Genomic DNA, 18,860 nt, shown 5'->3' with positions numbered 1-18,860 from the left:
CAGCAACATTGCCTGTGGTCCAGCTTTCCTGCAGTTTGTATTATGGCTTGGAGTTAGAGTCAAGAGAATCTTGAGGTCAAGTCATGACATTTTCTCTGGCAGTTGACAAGAAATCCCTCTGATGGGTAGATAGCCTTAGGCAGCATGTTAGTTACATGCCAGATGTAGAGCTTGTATCAGTCTGGTCCAGTTAGGAAGACTATACCTGATGCTGATCCAGTGGTCATTGGAGTTACCATTGTTGATGGTTCCTCCTCTGTTTTGTAGAGAAGATCTCCAACAGCTTTTCCTGGGAACACTTAATGCCATAACACAAGAAGTAAGTGATGTGCTGCCAGATACCAAAAACTCCTTCTGGAAAAAGGATCACATTTGCCATGATATTTGTTAGTTGTTTCTTTTTTCTGGTGGTGGTGGTAGAGTTGTTCTTACCCAGAAATTACTTTTGAGATATCCCTCCGACCTCAAAATACAGATTTACATTCAACTTCTTCCCCATCAGAAGACAGATGGCTCACAGCGATATGAGAATTGTGGCCCGTATAGTACAAGCCAGCAAACACAATTCCCTTGTCTTTAAAAGGCTGCCACACTCTACTCCTGTTTCACACCAAGTCAAGATAAACATGTTGAAGTTTAAGTGTGAATTTGTTTTTTAAACTTTCAGGATACTTTTGAGTGAAGAAAGGAAAGTTAATACCCCTCCTAAGCATAAAATGAAGTCATAGCAGTTTAAACTACAGCTTTCAAGTGTTAAAGTTCCACCCTTAAAACCTAGCTGTGGTATCTATTTAGAGAGGTTTTTTAAAATCCAAATTTGGTAGAAGACATTAAAAGCCAATAAACTAATTAATAAGATAATTAACTAATTAATTAATTACTATTCTGGTGTTTATGATGGGCCAGAAGAATCTTGAATTTACTTGGGAGGCAAGGAGCACTTTGACCTTTAGCCTGTAAATATAATGCTTTGCTTTCCTTATTGGGTTTATTATTATCATTATCATTATCAGACAGTTGAGAAGAGATGACTATTCTACACTGCCCTGGTGCTGAGGGTGTAACCAGAATTCTCACTTAATGTTTTGCTTTGTTCTTTAAAATGACAGTTTTCTTAATTGCTTTTTTTCCCAACCACAAATCTTTAGACTTCCAATGTTAAAAATTTAAATAATGGAGGAATTATTTCAAAATTGTCATTCCATCTGTTATCTCTTATTCTCTGAAACTAAGCACTGTTAGAATCTGTTTATAGTATGTATTGTTCTTTCCTAGAAGAGCTAGCTCCTGGTTTATTCTGTTTTGTTTTGCTGTAAAAACTCATCTTGAAAAACTTTAGCCATTTGTTCTTGTTAAAACATTTTAGTATATAAATTGATTAGTCCTAATTATTTTAATATTAAATAGAGAAGGTGATTTAATTACAAACTATTATTTGGGATGCCCCAAGTAAGCAATATATCATTAGTCAAATAATACATAGACTGCTTAATAAGAAGTAACAAAGAGAAGCTGGTTTGCTTTAAAATTCTTTAACTTAACATGTTCAGAAATATTAAAATGGTTTTCACTCATTAATGGGAATCATTTGTGTGGATCCTGTAGTAGCCAAAAGAGATGGTCACTGCACTGATCTCCTTCAAAGAGGACAATTTTTAAGCAGTGTTTCTTTTCCATCAGTTCCCCTATAAGCTCTATTTTTGATACTCGTTGGCTATTACTAGTGTCAAAAGACAAATTTTTGTATTAATTGACAATAAAAAGATGATAAAATTTGTAAAACAAAAAAAAAACCCTCCATTTTCCCATCTTGTACCTACTTTTTAGCTTTCAAGTGCTAAGTAATTGCTGAAAGAATTGTATTTAATATTCTGTTTCTGCTTGTGTGCTCAGTTTTAGCATGGTAATATATTGTGGTACTAATGCCTAAATAAAAGTTTAATTAATTGGCCAATTTTTATTTGGACCCCTAATGAAAGGATGGGCTAAGGGCTTAAAGCTCTGTAAAGATCTTCACTTACCACTTTCATGTGCTGAAGGAAAGGAAGACTATGCCACAGAGAAAACCGGACTTAGTGTATTCTCTGGCAGGAAAGCAAACAAGTGGTAAACTGAGCAGAGGATCTGAGCTCATAAATTACAAGGGCAGAAAACTATATATCATCTGTCTTTGGGATTCAAAGGTTTGTTCTGGGCTCTCCCCTCTCCAATCTTGTGTAGACCAGACTGACTGTGAACCCCTTGATCCTGATGCTTCAGTCTCCCAAGTGCAGAATTACAAACTCTGAGTTCATTTTCTCACTCAAGCCAAGTAAATCTTTGTGGTTAATATGTGCTCTGTTCTGATTGAGGACTCCAGTGTGTGAGGAAGAATGAACAAATACAACATTTAATGATATTTCACAGGGAATTTTATTACTTGGTTTTTATAAGATAGAGTATAAATATAAACTTGTCCTCATCCCCCTGAAAAAAGATTTATCTTTAATTCAGAGCACATTTTCTCATTAGAAATGCTGTTTACTAAAAATTATCACACTACTTTTCTCTCACAGTACAATATAACCACCTTGTCTCTCAAGCAAGGTTTACTAAGGAGAAGACTGTTCTACCCTGTGGTGAAAGTAGAAACTGACAGTTATATATTGCATATGATTTTGCAAGAACGCGTATAAAAGCTAAAGAGTAGACCTTAAAGGAATGCAGCGTAGCCTTTTTAAAATCGAGAATTTTGAGCTGGGGATGGTGGTACTTGTCTTTCATCCCAGCATTCCAGAGACAGAGGCAAAGGCAGGTGGGTCTCAGAGTTTCAGGCCAGCCAAGAGAAACCATGTCTCAAAAACAAGAGACAGACAGGAGGGAGAGAGACTGACTTGTATAAGAGCTTGCCAGTAGTTTTGCCACCCGCAGAGTATGAAGAGTCCTGTCACTGTCGTGAAAGCATAAGCACTGCTGAATGGCCAGAAGCACCTGTAAGAGCAAAACACTCCACATGCGGGCAGCTGTGCCACTAGAATGGACTCTGGCTGTGAACCCCATCAGATGACATTGCTGGAAAGTGACAGGAATGAACCATCATGGGCACCTCTGAGCTTCCTCAGCTGTCAGCATGAAGATGTTCATGTAGAGAAGACGGAAACACACTGAACAGATTCTCCATTGAATGCTCTGCCTTCCTTCAAGGCCTTATCAAATTAGGAATATTAGTTTCAATCTTTTCATGTTTATTTTGTGAGGTGTGGGTAGGGAACATGAACATGCTGTGATGTGTATGTGGAGAGCAGAGAAAAGCTTGTGGGGTTCAGTTCTGTCTTTCCATTATGTGTGTTCCAGCATGAGCTCACATAAACTCATCATGTTACTTTACCCAGGGATTAAACTCAGGTCATTAAACTTGGCAACAGCACCTTAACCAGCTGAGCCTCCTTGCCAGCCCTCCTCTGTCTCTTTATAGCCTCATAGACTTTACCTCATATCCTCCACTCCATCTTCCTCTGTTCCTAAAACTCTCACTTTCAGAGATGTTGCTTTGTGTTGTCACTGAGCTTTAAGAAACTTTGCTGTGAAAATATGGCTAACCCCGATGTTGTGTTTCCTTCTGTTGCTGCGGTAAGACACAAAACAGTTTAGGAAAGGAAGGAGTTTATTTCGGCTTACAGGTTAGTCTCCCATTGAGAGAAGTCAGGGCAAGCACTCAAGCAAGAACTTGAAGTAGAAACATGGACGAAAACTGCTTGCTGGCTTGTACTCCAGCTCTATATTCAGCCTAGGATCACCTGCCCAGAGAATGGTGACATCCACAGTGATCTGGGCCAGCCCTCTTACATCAATTAACAATGATGACAGTTCTTCATAGAAAAGCCCAATCTGATCTGAGTAGTCATCCCTCAAGGCTATGTCAAATTGACAAACTAGGATACCAAATTCATTGTCTGTCACAGCCAGCATTAATTATAGTAAATTGACAGATCATGCAAAGGTTTGGAGAAAGTCCAAACAGCTTCAGGTTTATGATAAAGGCTGGAAGTGGGAAGAACGGAAGGAAAATAAGAATGGGATCTGTGTGTTGTTACCATGTGGGGCTGTAGCCATCTGGAAGTGGCTGGAGGTTAATAGATACATGAACACAAATCTAGAGAGAAGACATGTTCCAACCATTTACTATACCATGTGATCTGTTAAGTATCTTGGCTACCTTTAATAATGAATGGGCATATGGTGGCTTAGATGAATCTGCCATTCCAGAAATATTTTATTTGAAAATTGGTAATCCTATAACCATGCATAGTGGCTCACACCTTTTAATCCCAACATTTGGGAGGCAGAGACAGGCAGATCTTTTTGAGTTTGAGGCCAGCCTGGTCTACACAATGAGTTCTAGAACAACCAAAACTGTATAGTGAGACTCTACCTCAGGGGGGAAATAAAAGAAGAAATAGGAGAAAGAAAAAAACGAAAAAATTGGCATTTAGGGGGGATGTTTAATTTTCCTAAATTTGTGTAAGCAACAGCATATTTTATGACTAGCTGTTTGTTAAAACATAGATTAAAGAAATAATGCTTATCATGCATTACCAGTATCACAGTTCATCTAGAATTTTAAATTTATAGGTTGGTACTGACAGGGAAATGTAAAATGTGCATATAATATGGTCCTCTTCTCAAATTCAGAGTATATGAAATACTTGTAGAAGTAGGAAGCCAAAAGAGAGCACAGAGGCAAAAGTCAGGTTAGCTGAATTTAATCAGTCCAGTGTCCCAGTGCGTCACATAGAATGGTGGCATGAAAATGAAAGGCTTCCTCTTTTGGATTTTTGACTAGGATGTCTATGGAAGCATCATGGAGGTTATTAGAGAAGATTTAATGGCTGAGTTTGAATGATGAGAAAAAGACAACTATGTTGAGTACTGAGCAGGGATCCTCCTTTGGGTTTGACAAATACCTGAATTGTTTGTAAAAAAGCAAAAATTTTTTAACTGAATGGCACCTAATATACTTTTTTTAAAATTGCAAATGAGTGGAAAAACAGAAGCACCAGGTCTTAGTCATTTTTCTTCTCTGAGACCTAGTTTCTGAGTCTTGTTTGTTTGTCTTGTTTTGTTTTTGTTTTTTTAAGGGAAAACAGCTGTTTTTAGAAAAAACTTTTCAAATCTATATATACCTTAAGCAAGTCTTAGCCTTTCTAAACTTTCTGGGCCAAAGTAAAGGACTTAAATCCAAGGATTTGTTTATGTTCTCCTCCTCTGACTCTGATTACCATTCACTTCTCAGTTTCTTCTGGCTAGTCTTGGGTCTTATGATTTTTCTGTATTTAGCTTTTTAAAGATTTAAAAGTCACAGAGCTCTTTCTGAATCTGGATCTCTGGTGCTTGCGTTAGGGACCATCACTCCTCAGTCACTTATGTGTGAGAGTGGGGAGGACTCTGCAGTATCAGTACTGCAGTACTTCTGGAGAGGCCAGGAGCTGCAGTTGCTGGTGCTTACTGAGCCGCCTGATGTAGGTGCAGGAGCCAAACTTTCGTGTACTCTTAACATATTATCTTCCTTGCTCTCTCTGCCATCCGAATCTTAGCCATATATGTTATTTTCTCTCTTTTTTTCTTTTTCATTCTTTTATTAAATGACTGTATGACCACATTCTGACATTTCAGACAGCCATGTAAAGTGTAGTGTGCCTTGCTATGCCAAGACTAAAAATTATATCTCACGGTTCATTTAAGGGCAAAGCTGGAACAGAGATATGACCTAATGCTAGAATTCTTACCTAGCATACCCAAGACCCTAGGTTTAAGCCCCAGCATGTGCACACTCACAATGTGCGTGCACACTCACACACTCACACACTCTTAATTAAATGCAAAGCTATTGAAGACAACCTGGCAAAATGCTAGCATAGGGATTCTTCACTAATGTGTGTTTTATTCTCAAAGGGCAATTGCTCGCCTTGGGGTGGTGGTGCAGGGATTCTTCATAAATACTAATTTTATGCTCAAAGGGCAATTGCTAGCCAGGGGTGTGTATGCATCCTTTAATCCCAGTACTCGGGAGATAGAAGCAGGAGGATCTCGGGGTTAGAGGCCAGCCTGGCCTACAGAGAGAGTTCTAGGACAGCCAGGGCTATACAGAGAAACCCTGTCTTGAAAAACCAAACACCAAAAACCAAACCGTAACAGAAAAAATTTGGGTTTGTTTGTTTTTTTTTTTTTAACATAGTATCTTGGTCATGTTTGACTTTGGTAGTGACTTTTTATTACATACTTAAATTTCTCAGTTTAGGTTTGAGTAGAGAGAAAAGGAACATTTGATGACTTCATAAAACTGTAAAGAAGAAATGCTTTTTAGTAATCCTTTTTGTTTCTGTCCTCATTTCTAACTCCACTAATTTTAACTATTAACAGCTGAGAAATATTCTTTGTATATTATCTATTATTAAGCCTAATTTAATCTCTCAGCTTGCTATACTATAGTGATATTTCTCATTTGATGGACTGCAGAAGTCTTTTTTTAGTTAGCTACAGTACTACTATTGAAAAACAGGTTTAAATTTTTTCCTGAGCTTGGAGTATAGCTCATTGATAAGATTACTTATTTGTTATGTATAAAGCCTCAGTTGGAACAGCAATACTTGAAAGGAGGAGGAAAAAACTTTAATAATATACCATTAGGCCAGGTGTGGTGGTACATTCCTTTAATCCCATCACTGCAGAGGCAGAGGCAGAGGCAGAGGCAGAGGCAGATTGATCTCTGGGAGTTCCAGGCCAGCCTGGTCCTCATAATTTCAAGAGAGAGCCAGGGCTTTATAGAAAGACCCTGTCTTTAACAAAAACAAAACAAAACAAAACAAAAAAACAGAAAAGAAAGAAAAAGAAAGTGAAAGAAAAATATGTCATACAATTAATACACCCTACTAGATCTAGAAGGATGACTCAGCTGGTAAACCTGCTTGAGACAAAGCCTGATGACCTGAGCACCATCCTTGGAACCCACATAGTGGAAGGAGAGAATCAAGCCCTGCCAAGTCTCCGACCTCCACATACACGCATAGACAAAATGATAAATTTTATAAATGAACAGTGAACATTGTTCCATTCCTTACATTTACATGTATTTCTATCAGTGTCATAGTTTATGAAACTTTTTTACTCAGTATTATATTAGGACTAATTTGATGCCAGTAAAAATATGTTTTAGAAGACTGCTTTTATAAGCATAAACCATAATTTATTTAATGCCTGTCTTTCTCGTTTTTGTCTTTTTCATATGTGTCCTATATCAACTTTTCTCTGCCCTTCAATGAACACCTTTATATGTGCCTTCTTTACATGGTATTCAGTTTTCCATTTAGGACAGATATTTTAGGGAAGAAATGTTTTAGCCAAAGAGCTGAATGTATTTAAGTTCTGTTTTTCAAAGTATAGGAAGACCTGGTCTCTAATCCTTAGTACCTTTTGCTAACTGGTCACAGATCCCCAGATTCTCAATGGTATGATCAACCACAAAACCAGGAGCCAGGTAGGAAGATGCCAGCTGCATTCGGGGTAATTAAAAGATAATACTGTAGTACGGACCTGGGTTTGGATTGTGGTTGCCGTAATTATTTAAATCTTTATAGTGTTTCAGTTATTTGAGACAGCATGTTTTCAGAATTCACTTAGTAATGCTACTCCTCTTTGAATGGAAATGGCACAGTCATCTTTTTGCCTGAAGCATTTAAAGAAAAACAGTCACAGCTAGCTCCTCACCACAAGCAGCCTCCACTGTGGATGTGTAATGGAGGGCGCAGTTCTCCAGCTGGACTCCTGCATGGTCAGGATTCAGAAAAGGGAGTCACTGAAGCCTACCGAAGGAAAGGAGACTTGCTCTTGAAAAAGCATAGTCTATGGCAAGAAGGGCTGACTAGGACCAAGGAAGACAGGATGTCATTCTTCAGTGTGTATACATGCATGGGTGGTGTGTGAAAACTTATACCCTGCCGTTCATACCCTTTCTAATTTTCCAATTTTCTTCCCAGCAACTAAGCATATAACTTTGCAATTAAATATTCAATAAAACTTTACTGAATTAAAGTGTATTTTAAGATAATAATTCCTTGTCTCTTTTTTGGAGCCTATGGTTACTTCCCGAAGTGTGACTTTAGTGCCTTTGTCCATTTTATTGAAAGCTACATGTTCTCTAACTTTCAGAGAACTGTAAATAACTCTCCCTTCCCCTGCACAGTGTAAGCTGGTTCCTTTGCTAAGGTCTGCCCAAATTTCATACTTACGAGCTGACAAGCCCAAACTGTCTTTCTTCAACTATATTATTTCCATTTTTCAAAAGTGAACATCAGATCACTTTCTCAGTGGGGGTACAAGATTATGAGAATTAGGTAGGCTTCCCAGAGATGCTGTATGTATTTTAATAAAACAAAGATCACCTCTCCCCACTCACCATTTATATACACAAGCGTAGCCAAGGAAATCCAAACAGTTTTTTTTTTCTTAACTAGGCTGAATTGTAAGGCTGAAAGGAGTATTTTTGCATTTGTAGTAGAAATGCTTACAAAGGACATTTCAGTTACTGTCCTAAAAATGGTAACCATTACAATACTATGTAGTTAATAGTTTTTAAACATAGTATCTAACGTGCACAAAAACAACTGAGTTTAAAATTCAGTTATCAAAAAAAAATCAGTTATCAAATATGGTGGTATGTGTCTTTTTGTAGTAAATAAAAAATATGAGTGTTGGGCTATATAATGTTTATTATTAGCCCTGAGATTATCACGGCAGTGTGATTTAACCCACTATCACAAATAACAAGACACAGACACCTGTTAGATTTATAATTGCCTTGTTTACCTTGGGCCTGGCAGATATTTCACTTACACTATTTCAATATCCTCACCATCCATTTCCCAACCCCCATCCAATGCCATCCACCTTAATCTCCCAACTGGACTACCTTTCACCCATAATCCCATGGTACTTGCTTGTATTCTTCATCTGGGCCTTTTCATGCTGTTATTGGAGTCCTTTCTCTTGGCCTACATGTTTTCTTCAGGCTAAACCCTCATGGCATCTTCCTCCTTCCTCTCTTCCTGTTCGTCTGTCTCCTGTGATTTTCTCTGTCTTCTCCAAGCCCGGGAAAGTTAGCCACACCTACCCAATTCTGCTCTGCCCAGGTATAGGCCATTTTATGAACCAATCAGGTATAATGTTTTAGGCAGATTTATACCAACAAGGATGGGTGTGGCCGGAGGGCAGTAACAAGATCTTGAGGGCCAGTAATTGGCTTTAGACCAACCTCCTACAGTGTCAGCAGTCCCTTTGCTCAGGAGGCTGAGGCAGAGAACGCCTTGAGACCAAGAATTTGAGTGCAACTCAAAAATACAGGAAGATCTTGATTCAAAACGAAGAAAAATTGGATGTTTCTCGAGAAACTGCATAAATTATAGGTCTCTAGGATTAAACTTAGGTCATTTATACCCTCTGAATTATTTTGCTACCTTTAAAGTCATTTTCATTCTTAAATTTGGAATGTAGCAAGACGTCAAGACACATGTTAAGATTTATTTATAGTTAGGAGTATGAGCATGTGTCTGTGTGGGAATAAGGGTTCACATGAGTCTAGTTGACCATGGTGATCAAAAGAAGGTGTCTGATACTATATTAGTGTTGCCCCAGTCCTGGTACCAAAGTCTGTATTTTGTTCAGCATTTCCTAGAGCAATTGTTCTCAACCTTCCTAATGCTGCAACTTTTTAATACACAGTTCCCTAAGTTGTGGTAACCCCAACCATAAAAGTATTTTCATTGCTACTTCATAACTGTGATTTTGCTACTGTTATGAATTGTAATGTAAATACCTGTGTTTTCCAGTGGTGTTAGGCGACCCCTGTGAAAGGGTCATTCAACCCTCCCCAAAGGGATCTTGGTCCACAGGTTGAGAATTGCACCTCTAGAGGAGCTGACATATAAATAAACAAGCAAATAAATAAATAAATTGAAATATAAATAAAAATTTATACCACATGACACATGTTTTTTTAAAGGGGATTTATTAGAATGGCTTAGAAGCTCTAGTCCAGATGGTCCAACAGTGGCTGTTTAACAATGGAAGGTCCAAGAGTCCAGTAATTGTTAAGTCTGTGAGGCTGAATATCTTAGCTGGTCTTAACAATATGCACCGGAATCCTGAAGAAGTAGGTTCCTCAGCCAGTAATGGGATGGACCAGCCAGCAAGAGCAAGCAGGCAAAGAGAGCAAGTGTCCTTATTCCATGGCATTCACGTAGGCATCCACAGAAGCTGTGGCCAGATAAAAGGTAGATCTTCCAGACTCATAAGATCTGGATTAAAAGTGGGTCTTCCCACTTCAAATTATTAAGAAAAATTCTTCATAGGTCTGTCCAGCAACCTGGGCTTACAGTTCCAAATGTAGTCAAGTTGACAACCAAGAATAGCTATCACCTGGAGCTGAGTCATAGCTGCTGTGAGCCACCCAACATTGGTGCTGAGAAGCTAACTTGAGAAGTATGTGCCCTTAATCACTAAGCCAATCCCCCCAGCCCCAGGGCAGTTATTTTTAATTTGAAGAATAGCAGGTGTTGGGGATCATTTAAAAGAACAAGTGGCCAGTGGTTTCACCCTAAATTTAATTGAAGCTCATAGAAGGGTACTTATTGATATCTTTTAAACTTACAGAGAATTTCCCACATAGCTTTCAGTAAATTATGTGAAGAGTGGCAAGACCTGAGATTGAGTTATGTAGTTTATTAAGTTGTATTTTTCTGCTCATTGGATTTATACAATGTATGAGAATCATTTAGATCACCTTTAAAGAACTACTCCTTGTAGACTATATGATAATTACTGTTTTCTTTAGAATACAGTTTTTCTCAAATGAAAAAAGTAAAAGTATCCTTAGGCTTTCAGTGTCAATTGGATAAGACTAAAGCTTCAAAATGATGTGATATTTATCTTGCTAACCAAAGATCCTGATTTAAAGATGAAGTCCTAAGTAATTAATGCTTTGTTTTCCTTATTTAAAAAACAAAACAAAACAAACAAACAAACAAAAAAACGTTAAGCGTTGATCGTTAAGAGTTAAAAGTCCCTGCAAATACACTTTTCTTTTCTAGAAGATCAGCCCTTCTGTTCTTAGGATATATTCTAATCTAATGAACAACTGACACAGCAGATGCTGACAAGATATAAATATCAATTTGGTATTCTTATAGGCACCTCAACAGTAACATTCACACAGTGCTTTATCAGTGAGATTGGGAATTGTTTGGAGTCCAGGCTGATCCAGCAGCGGGAACAGAGTGTCAGTATTGTTCCTTTAGGGACACGCCCCATATACATGGCAGGTGGAGAGAAGCGTCCTTAGACGCCACAAAACATAATGATAAACCAGGTGTGGGCATTTATTGTGTGTTTTTCTCATATGTAAACTCTTTAATGACATTAGACGAGAGAAGGTCCCAAAGGACGTGGGAAAAGAAGAAAAAATAATGGAGGACCTGAGTATAATCAAGAACTTTATAGGCGTGTGTGAAAGCAGCACAATGAAACCCACTGTTTTCTACATTTACTGTGCCTGAAAGGAAAAAGAACACAACCTGTAAAGCTATCACTAGATAGGGAAGGCTTGAATATTGGCTAGAGACCAGTTAGTTACCTGGGCCAGGAAAAGGGCTGGTAAAGAGACAAACAGTGGATACTGTTGGTGTTGAGGTATGGTTTCTGTTGCAGGTGCCAGCTGAATGAAATCACATGTAGACAGTCCATATGGGAACATGTTGCCATCTTCCAGTAAGACTTTATTACAGTGAAATTGAGACTCTAGAGTCAAAATCGCACAAAATTTTATTCAGGGCATCACCTTCAATTTCCTTTCACTTAAAAAATAAAAGTAACATTACAGTAGTTTCGGGGGTGCATGCTTGCCCTCCTAAGGCTGCCCTAAGGTTACAGTTACTCATCATACCTAAGTGACATGGTAGCTTCTCCCACTTTTGTTTTTCCTGTCTCTTTTGTTTGATATCCATTCCATCATTGTTCTGAAATCATGAAACTTGGGTGTAAGTTAAATTTCCATACAACAATTACTGTTCAGAGCCGAAGTCTACAAATTGGTGGGTAAGTTTGTTTTATACATAATTAACAAGTTTCAGGCTGATTAACCAATATAATTGGAGTGATAATAAAGTAGGAAAAGCACATACAAAAACAAAACAGAACGAAAGGCATCTTTTGCACATTCTTTAATCCCAGCACTCAGGGAAACAGAGGCAAGCGAGCCTCTGAGTTCAAGGACAGCCTGAGTTCCAGGACGGTGGGGGCTACACAAAGAAACCCTGTCTAGAAAAAAAAAAGAAAAGAAAAAAGAAGAAAAGCACATAGGAAGCAGATGGACACTGTGATAGGACTTTAAGGAACTGATTGGGACAAAACTGACGGAGAAAACGGCTACTGGAAGCATGTATCACTTAGAGTCTGTGCATGCGCACACACGCCCATATATAGACACAGCCACAATTAAAAAGAATAAAAACAAGCACTTCTAAAAATAATGATTCTACTTATTTGAGAGTTATGGTCTTCAAGATCAACGACAGACTAGAAGACAGGGTAGTAGTAATCTATCCAGATACGTTTATTTCAAAGCCACAGCACATCAGTCATGTCCTTCCCACCCCAGCTGGCCAACATGAAGAAGTCACTCCGTTTAAACTTGAGTCAAACATTTTACATGTGCAGAGTACACCCGTACTCTTTATATCATCTTTATCTGTGCTTTGTTGTTTCTGCTTTCTGTTTCTGAATGCTTCCTCTTCTGTCTTGTTTCAGGATTACAGCTGGACAGACATCCGCTGCCCCTTTGAAAAACGAAGAGATGCAGCGTGTGTGTTTTGGGACAACGTAGTATACATTTTGGGAGGTTCTCAGCTTTTCCCCATAAAGCGAATGGATTGCTACAATGTTGTGAAGGATAGCTGGTATTCCAAACTGGGCCCTCCCACACCTCGAGACAGCCTTGCTGCCTGTGCTGCAGAAGGCAAAATTTATACATCTGGAGGTTCAGAAGTAGGTAAGACCCTGTGGAAATTTTTGTTTAACAGGAATTATTTTAACCCAAGTATCTTGGCATTCATATTTCTCAAAAATTGAGGATATTTGTCCAGATACTTCGGTAATTTAAGTACAGGTCTGTTAACATTTTAGAGCCTGTTTCCTTGTAAGCTTACCTTAATCGTTCAAATTATTAATTGATAAGAGTGCCAACATTCTGGAGCTAGAGAGATGGCTCAGTGATTAAAAGCACATCTTGCGGCTCCAGAGGACCGGAGTTCACTTGCCAGTAGCCACATTACATGGGCTAACAACCACCAGTAACTCCAGCTCTGAAAGGCCTTCGGGCACCTGCATGATAGTCACCTACCCACCCACAGACACAATTTAAGAAAGAAACAGACTGTAATGCCATCTTTCTTGTAAAAGTAACTTTTATTTGCCGGTTGTAATCGTCTTGAGGACTTACTGCTTCAGTGTGCTAACCTAGGCCTAGTCCTGGAAGCTTCTAGCCTCCATGCAGCGTTTTCAGCTTCTGAGACTTACTGCTTAATAACGCACCCTTTCTTGTTCCTTCTGAGCTCTGGGCTGGCTAGTTCAACTCAGCTGTTCTGGCTCAAACTTCTCTCCCAGCTTACTTATTCAATGGCTTTTCTCTCGGCCTCTAAATTGCTCTGCTTGACTTCAAACTAATTCCAGCCATCTGTTCTAATCTTCTGGCTCCTTCTCATTCTTTGGCTCATTCTGTCTTCACCTGTGTCTGGATTGTTTTCTTATTCAACCTCTCTCTGTAAAATTCTCCTGGTAGAACTGCTCTCGCTCTCTCTCTTTCTCTCTCTCTCTATCTCATTTTTTGAGACAGGGTTTCTCTGTGTAGCTTGGCTGTCCTAAACTTGCTTTGTAGACAAGGCTGGCCTTGAACTCACAGAGATCCACCTGCCTCGCCTCCTGGTGTGCTGGGATTACAGGCGTGCTCCACCATGCCCAGGCTCCAATTCTCTTCATGTGTGAAAATCATATCCTAGATCTTTACTTACATGTAAAAGAGTGAAAGGAATACATGCCAGTTTAGCTCACTTACCTGTGAGCTTGCCAGAATCTTAATTCAAGAGCCAGTTACAGAACTCGAAGCAATATGACTAGGGTTCTGACGTGTTTTCCCACCACTCCCTGGTGTGTTGAGAACGATCAGGCCCTGCCTTCTCCTCACATCTCAGACCTCACTGCTTGGGAAACGCGCTTTCAGCAAACGGTCTTGAGTGAATGCAGTTACTGTTATTTTCTGCATCTATACTCTGTGCTCTGAATTCCTGTGGCTCTTACCGAACTGAGAATGACTTGAGTCTGAAATAATGCCTCTGGAAGGAAATACACTGCAGTCACGGTGAGATATAATTATGTCTAACCTCTCTAGACTGTAGTTGACTGACAGATGTTGACTCTCCCAGAAACCTGTCCATGATACTTTCATATGAACTCAAAAACAAACAGGATAAAAACAAACAGGGCAGGAAACAGAGCCATCCATCCAAGCCGCCTTTAGTGTAACACTAAAGGGAACTTCCATTAAAGTTATTTCCTGGGTGACCTTTCAGGCTGCCATTGCTAATTGTGTATACATAGATTTAAAATGTAATAAAATGTGACAGTTTTATTAATGCAAGTTCTTAGATTTTGAAGCATGTAGTGTATAGTTAGCATATACTTTCATTTTTGTCACATAAAAAATGTTGGCATGTTGTCAGCTTTGTACAATAAATTCTGATTTGTAAGTCTCGTAAAAATGATGTAAAACTAGATAAAGAAAAATTACTTTCTAACAATATTTTTAACATTTTCCATATTTCCTAACGAGAAAGGTAGAAGGAAATTTTTATTATGGATTTGGAAGTCAGAAACTTGAATGTTCTAGACAATCAGAGTCCATGGAACTTCATTATATATTTAGGAATATTTATTTTTTAAATCATTTACCATTACATCAAACAGGGGGGATAAGAAATTCTTTGTTTCCTTCAGGAAGACAGGAAATAGTTTAGTGATAGACTTCACTTCCTATTCTACATAGGTCGTAAGCTAAAATAAAGTCAATGTAAGTCTTCCTCTAAATCAGAATCAAAACCAAAGATTAAATTTCTGAGCTGGTGTGGTAGGTACACCTTTAGTCCCAACACTCAGGAGGCAGAGATAGGCTGATCTCTGAGGTCAAGACAGCCTACAAAACAAGTAGGATAGCCAAGGCTACACAGAGAAACCCTGTTTCAAAAAACAAACAACAACAACAACAACAAAACAACAGAAAATCCCAGAGGTGATTAGATGACTCCAGTGATAATAACTGTGTGTGGTGATACACATCTTTAATCCCAGCACTAAAGCAGAGGCAGGCTGTGAATTCAGAGCAGCCCAGCCTGCACACCAAGGTCCAGGACAGCAAGTGGACAAAGTGGACCCTGTCTCAACAAGAAAAGAAATACTTAGATAAAAGTTCCGAGTGCTTACTCCTCAGTGAAATGATTTCCAAAATTCTTACTGAGCTCCTACAGCATGCAAAAGTTACAGAACATAGTGAATATATGTGTTGCTCTTAAAATGCATAATTAGCATACCAGGTAGATATACACTGACACCTTGATGGTGCACTCAGGGAAGGACCAGAATGCTTTAGGGCTCATCTGCATATAGTTTTGTTAATGGAGCGGTAGGAATTATAGAATACTAAGTAAGTCTTAGCATATTGTCATATATTAAGTTTTACATTTTAAGGTTTAGATCTACCTTAGTTTGCCAGATCTTACAGTTTAAGAAGCGTAGCTATGTTCTAAAACTACATTTGAAACACATAATTCTTATCATACACGACTGGCTTTGAAGACTATATAATGGTTCCTTTTGTTCTTTTGAAATCAAGACATTTTCTTTTCCTAAAATTTAATTACTAACAAATCTGTCCAAAAGATCCTTTTGTTTAATTGTTTCCCAAGATCCATACAACAGTACTAGCTTTTTCTTAAACTATTATGATAAATAGAAAAAATGATATCTACAAATTTAAATTCTTCCCTCTCTTCAGTTAGTCCTATAGTTATTTCAATTCAAATCCATACCAGGCCAAGATGATGAGATGGTAGGACCCTTTTCCAGGGAGGGTATTGAGACTGGGCCCCACTATGAACCCCAAGCTGGCCCTTACATTCACAGTGCCCAAGCCCAGCCTCTTACTTTGAGTCCTTTTCTTTCACAGGAAACTCGGCTCTATATTTATTTGAGTGCTATGATACAAGAACTGAAAGTTGGCACACGAAGCCCAGCATGCTAACTCAGCGCTGCAGCCACGGGATGGTGGAGGCCAATGGCCTCATCTATGTCTGTGGTGGAAGTCTAGGGAACAATGTTTCTGGGAGAGTGCTTAGCTCCTGTGAAGTGTATGACCCTGCCACAGAAACGTATGTATTCATTTAAAATGATTGTCAGGGTTATTATATTCCACAAGCTTACTGGGTGAAAATGCAAAAAGGTAGAAGGGAGAAAGAACCTAACAGAAATTTAATTCTTCTTTTAAGAATATACATACACTTAAATAGCCTTGAGACCTTAGGAAATACCTTGACCTTGTCACACCTGGGAGCCCCTCTCTTTCTGGTCCTGCTTGTACAATAAATATAAGTGAGATACTCCTGGTGGTCCATCAGATTCATAAAATATTGTTTCAGAGACCAAGAAATGTAGGAGAGAAAAAGAGAAAACAGAATGAAATTATTTTATCCCTAAGTAGCAATATTACAAATTGGGGCATTACATTCCTCTAGGTGCATCTTGAGTTTACTCAAAATATTTCCTAGTGCTTTAATTGAGATATTGTGGTCTCTTTCTTTGTGTTATTGCTTTCAATTTTAAAAATCAACATTTATGAACTTTCTCTTAGGGTTTCCATTACTATGAAGAAATGCCATGTGACCATGACAACTCTTACAAGGAAACATTCAATTGGGATTGGCTAACAATTAGGAGGCTTACTTCATTATTACAGCAAGAAGTGTGGTAGCTTGCAGGCAGACATGGTGCTGAAGAGGTAGCTGAGAGTTCTGCTACCTACTGTAGACATCAGGAAGAGTGAGTGGCACTGGCTTGTCTGGAGTATCTGAGACCTCAAAGCCCACCCCCAGTGACATATTTCCTCCAACAAGGCCACACGGTCTAATAGTGCCACTTCCTATGGGCCTGTAGGGGCCATTTTCATTCAAACCACCACAAATTGCAACCCGTAATTATATATATTCTAGATCTAAATCTAAAGATCTTTATTCAGACAAGATCAGTGCTGAGTCACTATATTCTCATTTACAGCAAGGAGGAGACAATTGTGTGGGACTGGGTGGTGGCCCAGCATCAGGGGAAAAGCCAGGCATGGCTGCCTGTACCTGTAAGGCAGCAGTGTGGAGGTGGCAGAGGTGGAGCTTGAGAGCTGACTTACTGGTGGGTGAGAAACACTCTCTCGAGGCAGATAAGGCAAAGAACCATGGAGGAAGACAGCTCTGGCCTCTACATTTGCATGCTTATAGGAGCTCCCTGCTTCAACACACACAATAAGCTTTGAAAACAAATAAAAGAAAAGAAACCTGTAATCTCAGTATTTTTAAAAACTAACTGAATATTCAATTTTGAGAATATGTAAAAATTTTGAAGATTTGTTAGCATCTCTTGTTATGTTGGGCTTGTGTTTTAAATTTAGATTCTCTTAACGTTCTCTCAGTACTCTTTAATTTTCATCAATAAAATGTTATCTGGGGGATGGAGAGATGGCTCGGTGTTTAAGAATACTAGGTGCTTTTCCAAAGGACCCTTGTTCAGTTCCCAGCCCCCACGTCTATCCATATTTTCAGGTCCAAGGGATCCAATGCCCTTTTCTGACCTTGGGCATAGGCAAAAATGTGCCTAGACATACATGCAGGCAAAACACACAGATAACGTAAAAATAATAAATGTAAAAAGTTTAAAAAAGAAAAATTTCTAAACCCTGAACCTTGAGGTTGGAGACTTAAGAGTACAGTGCACACTCTACATGTACATTATAAAAGAAGGTGGATTGTGCCGCTTTCAAACTGTCAGGTTTCAGAATGTGCACACATGAAAACGTGAACTCTGTATTATTGACATGCTGGGAGAAGAACAAAGAATGCAGATGGAATCTTCAAGCCAAATACTTTTTGTATTACACAATGGCAGGCTTACTGTGTGGCCATGAAGGACCAGTGCTTACTGCTTGCGTTCCAAGCTATAAGTTTGTCATTTCATCTGGGCAAACACACGGATATGTGTTTTTCTTGAAAAACAGAACCATGACGGCCTCCATAGTGGTGGTTCTGAAACCACTTTTAAGCCAAACAAATACCAGTGCATAAATACAAAACAGAAAAATTGTTAATATTCAGTTCTGAATATGTCATAAAATTGTTTTTTTAATTCAGTTTTTAAAGTTTAAAATAACCATCTTAAAATATACTTATGCCAAGTTTTCTTGTTTGAAGTCTTGTGTCGTTAGCTGTTAAATGACCACAAGCCTGTGTGCTAGTAGCCCCCTCAGAGCTACAAGTGCCAGCTGTGGAAGTGCACACAGAAGCAACAGCTTCAGTCAGAAGGAAGTAGCCCCCTCAGTGGTCTGTGTTCAGTTATGTAGATGACAGTGTCTGTTAGTATTCTTGGCCTCATTGAGTAGTGGCTAGATGATAGTTCTCAGACCGATGAATGGCTGTGTGGATACCAGACTGCCTCAAGTTCCTACTGTACTTTTATATGTGAAGGCA

General features: G+C 38.8%; 1 protein-coding gene across 2 annotated transcripts in view; it reads left to right on the top strand.

Moving 5' to 3' along the window:
- Positions 1 to 18,860, top strand: part of Klhl7 (kelch like family member 7) — a 55,293-nt gene that overhangs the window by 32,318 nt on the left and 4,115 nt on the right. For both annotated transcript variants that reach the window (XM_055612772.1, XM_055612773.1), the window contains exons 8-9: positions 12,835 to 13,075; positions 16,301 to 16,502. In XM_055612772.1, coding sequence (XP_055468747.1) covers positions 12,835 to 13,075; positions 16,301 to 16,502 — 443 coding nt within the window. The remainder of the gene's footprint in view (positions 1 to 12,834; positions 13,076 to 16,300; positions 16,503 to 18,860) is intronic.

This window comes from Psammomys obesus, unplaced genomic scaffold (assembly GCF_907164565.1).
Source record: "Psammomys obesus unplaced genomic scaffold, mPsaObe1.curated_primary_1811, whole genome shotgun sequence".
NCBI lineage: Eukaryota > Metazoa > Chordata > Mammalia > Rodentia > Muridae > Psammomys > Psammomys obesus.
The sequence above is the reverse complement of the archived record's forward strand: the minus strand, read 5'-3'. Positions and strand labels throughout refer to the sequence as shown.